This window comes from Myotis yumanensis, unplaced genomic scaffold, assembly GCF_028538775.1.
Source record: "Myotis yumanensis isolate MYYU_CA2020_CCGP unplaced genomic scaffold, mMyoYum1.0.hap1 SCAF_18, whole genome shotgun sequence".
Classification (NCBI taxonomy): Eukaryota; Metazoa; Chordata; class Mammalia; order Chiroptera; family Vespertilionidae; genus Myotis; species Myotis yumanensis.
The window spans coordinates 27,917,162-27,925,950 of NW_027223769.1; the positions used below are offsets into that span (position 1 = coordinate 27,917,162).

Consider the following 8,789-nt stretch of genomic DNA (forward strand, 5'->3'; position numbering starts at 1 on the left):
TGCTTGTGGTGCATCTGGGACCTCCCTTGCTCTGAGCTGTCCTCCCAAGAAGCAAAAATACTGGGTGGGTTGTGTACACATAACCTCCAGAGACCAAAGTCCTGGCCCTCACACTTTCCTGGGAGTGCTGCTGAGAGGTTCACATGAGCCAAAGCAGAAACAGTGTTCAGTCCCTTCAACCAAATGGAGCTAGAGGATCCACTACAGAGCATGGTCTGAGCCTGGGAAATCCCTCACTCCAAGTGAAAGAGGGGAGACATGTGAGAGACTGGCCAATAGCTGAAGGCAAAGGGTTTCGGTTCCAGCTGCCTCGAAGGGCACTGCTATGCTTCCACTACCTTGTTACTAGCCAAAAACCTAGAAAGGCAGAGATCCAGTTTCTTCCCCAACCAGGCACCCACACAACCTATGCCCCACTCTGCCTCCCCACCAAAAACTTGTTTCTCAAGTCAGTGCCAAAGAGCAGAGCAGAGACTGAGGAACATTTTAGTCTTTTCAGTTCGCAGCCAAAGGGAAAGTCTCCAGGCAAGTGGCTTTTTCCATAAGTAACAGAGAAGAGAATGACGTTTTATGGAGCTCAAGAACTGTCCACTTGTGCCCAACACCCTTAGTAAACAGTGCTAGCTTTAAAGGCATTTGCTTTTCCCCACTGGATTTGAGCAAAATTACTTGGAGCTATAGATACAAATGTTATCTCACCCCTACAATATCCAATCTTAAGAAAGATGGAAACAGCCATGAAAATGAGTCAAGGAGTCACAAATCCTAACTCCTACTCCTTAAAGCTTGTTTGGGTAATTCATACTGAGAGCACCAAGGCGAAAGGTATTTGTACAAGAGTCCTTGTGCCCTGTGCAGGCGCCAAGGCTGGTTCCTGGTTCCGACTGTGGTCTGCACTGATTTGAGTAATTGAATGCCTATGTGTGTTAGACACTGTACTAGGCCTAAGGGCTATAACAGTGGGCAAAATTCAACCCTAGCTGATAACCTGGAAATTCAAAACCCTCGGAGAAGTAGACTGTCACAATTCAGCTTAGTTCTCAGTTGCTCCTTCTCCCTATTAAAAGAACACAGGCTGCTCACCCATGAACAATCTGGGACCATTTTGTGCAAGTTTCCAAACCTGGAGCTGAGCCAGGAAGTCTGTGAGGACCTTAAGGGGCTGGGGTCCATGTGCTTAGGACTCCTTTATGGAGAGACCATCTCTGCTCCCAGGGTCAGCCTGGTCCTTGAGACCAGGCCTCAGCCTATTTCCCCCATGTTTCAGGGCCACTTAGCTGAATCCTTATAAAAATAAAAGGGCGAAATCCAAATAAAAACCTTACCTTCTGTTTAATTCATTTTGCCAAACAAACACAGTGAAAACTTTAGTCTGACTAAATGTACAGAAAATAGAATTTGTAACCAGTAGCAAACATAACAAGATAAACCTAAGTCCCTGGCAAGCTGGGTCTCCATCAGCATGTCACCTAGATCCCCTTGTAGATGGCCTCCTAGAGAGGGAGGTCCTAGGAGGCAGAGGCACAGATCTGCCAGCTCCCATCAGAATCACAGGCTGCACCTGGGAAAGAAAAGTATGAAAAGGAGAACTGATGTCACTTGGCTCCCTTATCACTACACACAGAAGAGTTGTCTCTGATTGCTGGCAAACCACAAGGTGTTGTCTTCCCAAAACCATAGTCCTTGGGCATCCCACCTGCATCCCTACGGGGTAAGTTTCAAGTTCAGTGGTTCCTAGGAACCTCTGCTTAACCAGAACCCACACATGAACTGGAGATGGGGATGTGGGGGAGACAGAGTCATTAATTGCTGGTGTCACCAGAGCAGAGTCCAAGGTCCCAGACTTCAAGAGGAAACAAGAGGGTGTCAGGTCACCAGCAACAGTCCAGCTGCCCTAAGCCTCAGTACAGTCAACCAGTGTCCCAGGAGTATAGGCGAGTTCGCAATGGCGGCCTGCAGGCCTCCTGGGCTGGCACGGCCCGGGGAGTCCCAGGGGGATCCGTTCACATTCCGTGCTTCTTGCGGATGACAGACATGGCCAGCAGCCGATCCTTCTCTCGGAGCTCTTCGCGCAGCTTGGCCTCGGTGAGACGCAGGTGGCGGATGCTGCCCTTCATCTCCTTCATCTTCACCTCCATCAGCGCCAGGATGTCCCGCTGCTCGTTCAGCTTGCGCAGGAGCTCCTCCTCCGTGGTGCCTGACGACAAGGAGTACGAGTGGTCGGAGCCAGTATCAGGGAAGCCCTCTTCCCCTACTACCACCAACTGGGGGCCCATCGGACACTCGGCAGCCTCCAGCCCGGCGGTGGCAGCCTCTAGCTCCGACGCGGCAGCTGCGGCGGCTGCGCCCTCTGCGGCCGCGAACTCCACTTGCACCGTCAGATCGATGGGTTTCACATCATCTCCGGTGGGAGCAGTGGGTGCCTGCTGCACGGATCCAGGAGCCTGGCTGCTGTCCACAGCCGCCTGAAGAGTGAGGAGCACAGCCGCAGAGGCAGACACCAGGTTCGGCTGCAGCTGGGCGGTCTGGGCAGTCGAGGCTGACGGCGGCGGCGGATGCTGCAGTTGCTGCTGCTGCTGTTGTTGCTGCTGCTGCTGCCTGCGGCGGGCGGCTGCGGCCCCGGCGGGTCTGCGTGCTACTTTGCGCTCGTTAACGCCGCGCAGAGGGAAGATGGTGGGGACGCGCACCGTGTAGGTCTTGCGGCCACCCTGGAAGTGGACGCTGCAGAGACGGTGACCCGTGGTGGGCTGGAAGGTGGAGAAGCATCCACTGACGCCGGCACGAGACACGTTCTTGAGCCAGAGGCGCCGCAGCTCAGCGTCCTTGGGAAACGTGTAGAAATGGAGAGCCTTGTCCCGATGCGAGTTGTTGTAGCAGCCCGGCACGCAACACGTAAAGCCTGGCATGGCTGCGCCGCGCGGCCCGGCCCACCGGCCTCCTGAACTCTTCGACGGCCCGGTTGTCTGCCGCCGCCCGCCCCTCGACGGGCGGCGCCGCGCGAGACCTTGGGTGGCTTACCACTACTGTCGTCCGGCGCGGCCGGCTGGCCCGGCACCCCGTGCCCAGAATACGCTTCCCGTCGGCCCGCGCCGCGCAGCCCGCCAGGCCGCCCGCCTGCGCTCGGGAGTCGGCCCCGGGGACGCCGCGAAGGACCGCCTGAGAAGGAGGACTACGCCCCCCACAATGCACCGCGCCAGAAACCTCTTACTTCCGGGGCGGGGTGTGCTTATTCCGGCCGCTTTTCAGGGAACCGCCACGGCCCCCGTAGAGGAGATTCTTTCCAGAGCTGGCTCAATCAGAGTGGACTAAAGAGGTGTATTTGGTTGGAACGCTGTCGCCTGGATCTCTCTTTTAAAAAACACGAAACCCTCATGGGGGGGGGGGGGGGGGTCGGACGGCGCGCGCTCCTCAGATGCGCAAGCGCTTTGGGCATATACTCACGGAAACTACAAGTTCCACAATGCCTTGCTTGAACTCGGCGGCTGCGGCTTGGAGCGCCGCCCACAGGAGAGGTCGGGTTACTGCGGACCAGGATTTGGGCGAGGTGGTGCTGCTTGCCGAAGGCGAAGGCGGCGGCATTCCTGCAGGAGTAGGTTAGCGGGTCCTGGGTCGAGACACCCCTTGAGACCTTAGGGTCCTTTTTCTCTTCGTTGAGGCTCTCCTCCGACACAGCCGCTGCTTGCGTTGACTCACTTACTGACCGAAACAGTGACCAGTAGGTGCTTTTTGTGTGCCAGTCAGTCACAGTGCAGGGATTTGGGAACCTGGCAAGAACCAGACAGGCTGGGGTTGAGGGCCCGACTTTTGGATAACAGAAGTGAATGCACGCGAATGAATGTCTAATCACAAAAATAAACCATCCACAGGAATTAACTGGACAGAGAAAAAAATGGGAAGTGGAGGCCCAGGAATTAAAAAACGAGGAAAAGTTTGGGTGGGAAGGAGTAGCTAGTTCTTGCCCCGGGAACTAGTCCGTCGTAAGGCAGGAAAGAGCTAGACTCCTCTCTCTCTCTCTCTTGATTTCAGAGAGGAAGGGAGAGGGAGACATCAACAATGAGAGAGAATCATTGATTGGCTGCTTCGCGCATGCCCTCTCCCCCTCCCCCTCTGGGGACTGACTGAGCCCACCACCTTGGCATGTGCCCTTGACCAGAACCGAACCTGGGACCCTTCAGTCTGCAGGCCAACGCTCTATCCACTGAGCAAAACCAGCTACAGCTAGGCTCCGCTTTTAAAGCGCTTGGAAGGTGGCGGCTGGAGTAGCAGAAGCCGCTTAAAGATGCCAAATTGGGCCATATAAAGATTTGGGATTTTATTCTGCAAGCGACTGAGAACTGTTGATGGGTGTTAAAGAAAAGGATGGATAGGATTTGCATTGTAACAAGAAACTTCCCTCCTCCCTCGACTTCTATGGGGAAATATTCTAAAGGGCAAGAGAAGCTACAGAAAACCAGGAAGGAGGCCAGGCAGTCGTCCAGGGGAATTACCTGCAAGCTAGTTCTCCTTTGCTGAGTTCCCTCTTTGTCCTATTTCTTGCTCTTCTTCACCTTTATCCTGACTCTTCCTCCTCTTTTTTTTCCCTCTCCCTGATTACAGACCACGGGTATGAAATTGAAACTTAGTATATATTATTTGTAATCATTTGCTATAAAAACAAAATAGATTGGGCATTTAGAAGCTTGCAAAAGAAAACAATAACATCCCAAGTTAACGTTATTACTACTACTGTTATCATTATTATTATTTTGTTGTTCTTTATCATAAAAGGGACCCTCGCTTAAAATGTAGGAAAATACAGGACAATGTGGGGAGAAAGGGTTTCACAGACCCATTACAGGAGACTGTCCCATCCCTCCTGGCCTATGCAGCTGATGGCCACAGTTTGAATCCTTCAAATTCAGAAATACATTCTCTGGAATGTGTAGCCCATAGTGAAAGATGTACATTCATCTGGGTGAATCATTTATACAATGGTAACAAATGGTCACACTTTGTTATGATTAAATGTTTATGTAATATGTGCAGTAGAGATAAAATTCAGCAAAAGCTCATTATATATGTCATATATTTTCATTGTCATACAGTTATTGATAGGTTTCTACTTCTATCTGTCTCAATACCTACCTTGCTCAAAAACTATTGGTGAGAGGACAAATTAATATAATTTCCTTTTGCACAGAACATTGAATATTATGCTCAATAGAACTCTACCTTCTAGCCCTAGCTGATTTGGCTCAGTGGCTAGTGCGGCGCCTGAGAACTGAAGGGTTCCAGGCTCAATTCTAGTCAAGGGCATGTATCTAGGTTGCAGGCTCGATCCCCAACAGTGAGGGTTTTCAGGAGGCAATCAATCGAAGTGAGTTTCTCCCCCTCCCTTCCACTCTCTCTAAAAATCAATGGAAAAATATCCTTAGGTGAGAATTAACAAAACAAAAAAGCCTCTACCTTCTAGTCATAAAATCACTTCTAATCTACACTTAATCCTGTTTACTTTCAAAACATATCTGAATGCACGGCTTTCTCCCCTCCCTACTGTCCTTTATCTTGTCACCTCACCCTTTATCTTTTCACTTCTGGAGAAAGGCAAGATCCTGACACGTGTCTCCCTATTTTCAATCGTGCCTCCCCTGCATTGTTCTTCATGTTCTGCCAAAGAAAATATGATTATGTAATACCTCTGCTTAAATCCCTCCAGTGGCCTACTGCATTTAGAATAATGTCCAGACTCCTTTCAGAGCCTGTGAGACCTCACATGGTCCAGCCCTTGCCAATCTCTGACTCCTTCCCTCACTTCATGAGCCCAGTGTTTTTTTAAACAAGTAGTAAATATAAAGTTGGATCTGTTAACGTAAAAAAAACATTCAAACCTGTAAAGAATTTTTGTGCGTTTATTTGAACCAAACTGTGGACAATTGCCGGGAAGCAGTATCTCAACGGATTGGGATAGTGCTCCAGAGAATGGCGGTTTCTCATCTATTTTTATACATTGCAATCAAAGGAAGGGATGTAGGTGAGTTACATGAAATCCATTGATGATAGATTAGAGAGGCAGAAGAAAGCAAAATCAGGGGTGGGGGGTTGGGGGAGGTGGAAACCCTGGAATTGGATAAAAAGTAAAATGATAGACACATACTTAGGTGGGTGCAGGAACAATTAACATAACAATGAAGGAATTTGATTTGTGGTATCTGTCCTGACCCGAGGCACATTAGGTTGTGCCCCAAGGGGTCCGGAAAAAGGGAAGTTACAAGTTACCCAGACATTTCAAAGATATGTTATTATAGATGCAAAAAGACAGCCCTGGCCAGTTCAGCTCAATGGATAGAGCGTCAGTCTGTGGACCGAAAGGTCCCAGGTTCAATTCTGGTCAAAGCCACATGCCCAGGTTGTGGGCTCGATCCTCAGTGATGGGTGTGCAGGAGGCAGCTGATCAGTGATTCTCTCATCATTGATGTTTCTATCTCTCTCTTCCTCTCCCTCTCTGAAATCAATCAAAATATATTTTTTTTAAAAAAGACAGATAAGCTCAATTAAGGTAAAGGTTGACCTTGTCAGTGAAGCTAGGGGCCTAGGATGTAACTACCCACCATAACTGCTTTTAATTAAAGTTTAATTTCAGACCATCCTTTGTGGTTACTTTAGGTCTCTGAGTTTGCAAGACCACTATGCAGGCCTTCCCTGAGCTTATCAGGTTAGTGAAAGGGCGAGGGCTATGCCCACCATCTTGCCTGTATCCTCCATGTTGGGGCCACGTGCGGCCTTCTTCCCGGAAGCCCAGGCCTCTGCTGGCCACGCCCGGGATTTTAAACTAATCAATGACAATCAAGGGAAGTGCGCGCCATAGATATGACCACATCCTGTGTAACAGGACCCGGCTTGCGCCTGGCCAATCGGCAGAGCACAGTCCTTTCTCCTCCCCTTACTCCGACCCCCCCCCTATATAACCGGTCTCTGGGCGGGGTTGGCTCTCTTGGCCACTTGGCTAGCCGATGTGTCCGTGAGTCTAGTGGATGGAGAGCTCAAGCTAGCTTGAAATACAGATTCTTATGCTTTTGCATCGGATTGGATGGCTCCCTGATGTGGTTTCTTGGGAATCTTGAAATCTGGGCATAACAGTTAGCAGGTGGCCCCTTTCGTCTACAAATCAATTATGTAAATACATAGAATAGTACCATACAAAAGTAAGTCGTGTCTCAAACTGTTTTGAAAAGAGTTTTGTGGCCTGGCTGTCCTGGCTCAGGTGTTGAGCGTGGACCTATGAACCAGGAGGTCATGGTTCGATTCCTGGTCCCCGGGTTGTGAGCTCTAACCCCAATGTGGGGCATGCAGGAGGCAGCCGATCAATGATTCTCTTCATTGAGGTTTCTATCTCTCTCTCCCTCTCTCTTTCTCTCAAATAAAAAATATATTTTTTTAAAAAGAAGAGTTTTGTGTTTTTCCATATTATCCAGTTCAAGCTTTTAAAAAAAATCTATTTTTATTGATTTCAGAGAGGGAGAGACAGAAACATCAACGATGAATCATTGATTGGCTGCCTCCTGCACGCCCCCTACTGGGGATCAAGCCCACAACCTGGGCATGTGCCCTTGATCGGAATAGAACTCAGGACCTTCAGTCCACAGGCCTATGCTGTATCCACTGAGTCAAACCAGCCAGGGCTCTTTGCTTTATTTATTTTTTAAAATACATTTTTATTGATTTCAGAGAGGAAGGGAGGGGGATAGAGAGATAGAAACATCAATGATGAGAGAGAATCATTGATTGGCTGCCTCCTGCACGCCCCTTACTGGGGGAACGAGCCTGCAACTCAGGCATGTGCCCTTGGCCAGAATCGAACCCGGGACCCTTCAGTCCACAGCCGATGCTCTGTTCACTTAGCCAAACCGGCTAGGGCTCTTTGCTTTATTTTATTTTATTCTTTGAAGTGAACATATCAAGATTTTATTGTCATATAATAAAACAAAATACGAAGCTTAGAATTGGAGCACATGACCCTTTCTCTTCTTATCTCCTCCCAGTTCAAAATGCTTGCATCTCTTAATAGCCAGTATTCTCTTAGATCTGCAGTTAGGCTCAACACACTCAAGCCTCAGCACAATCTTCTTTGTAGTTTTAGCCTTTTTTCGGAAAATCGGCTTAGTCTGCCCACCAATAGCCACTTTGCTTCCTGTCATAACGTTGCTTTCCCTGCACATACAGAGGATCCTTGCCCTTCTTGTACTGTGTTATTTTGTGGGGTTGATGCTTGCCACACTTCTTACAGAAAGTTTGGCAGGTTTTCGGAACATTCACCATGTTTGCGAGAGTGCTATTGGCAGGGAAAGGCTCTTTGCTTTATTTTTTAACACAAGTACAAATATGCCCATGCCTGTCCAAGTAACTGATACTATACACCTGATCTAGGAGCAAAAAAACAGCATGGGAGACTCAGAACTCAAGTTCTATATCAGTTCCCATGAAAATTTAAGAAAGGGGAGTGGGCTGTCAATCAGTGAAAAATATGATAATAGAATCTCCAGCATTGACAGAACTATTGAGAGCTGAAGTTCATCTCAAAATTGCACATGTTTGGAGATCAATGCATCTCTGATGGGTCACAAACAGCCCACTAGACTGGGAGTCTACAAACTGGCCACTTTTGATAGTGAGCCTACAGACAGAGTGGTCTTTACAAATGCAAACCTCATATAGAATAAGACTATATAGATAGCCTTATTCTATATGAGATATATAGATTTGGTCATATAGATTCTGACCAAATCTCATATAGAATAAGACTATTTTTTCCT

The 8,789-nt window shown here is 48.7% G+C and overlaps 1 protein-coding gene and 1 pseudogene across 1 annotated transcript; both read right to left on the bottom strand.

Moving 5' to 3' along the window:
- Positions 1–1,316: 1,316 nt before the first annotated feature.
- On the bottom strand, positions 1,317–3,173 carry THAP11 (THAP domain containing 11). The gene has a single exon (XM_070398335.1). It carries the CDS (start codon positions 2,904–2,906, stop codon positions 2,004–2,006), a length of 903 nt encoding a protein of 300 aa, XP_070254436.1. The 5' UTR covers positions 2,907–3,173; the 3' UTR covers positions 1,317–2,003.
- Positions 3,174–7,973: 4,800 nt separating this feature from the next.
- LOC138996991 (large ribosomal subunit protein eL42-like) lies at positions 7,974–8,295 on the bottom strand (annotated as a pseudogene).
- Between the last annotated feature and the right edge of the window lie 494 nt (positions 8,296–8,789).

Coding starts and splice junctions, on each gene's coding strand:
- THAP11 (XM_070398335.1), bottom strand. CDS start 2,906: ATGCCAGGCTTTACGTGTTGCGTGCCGGGCTGCTACAACAACTCGCAT.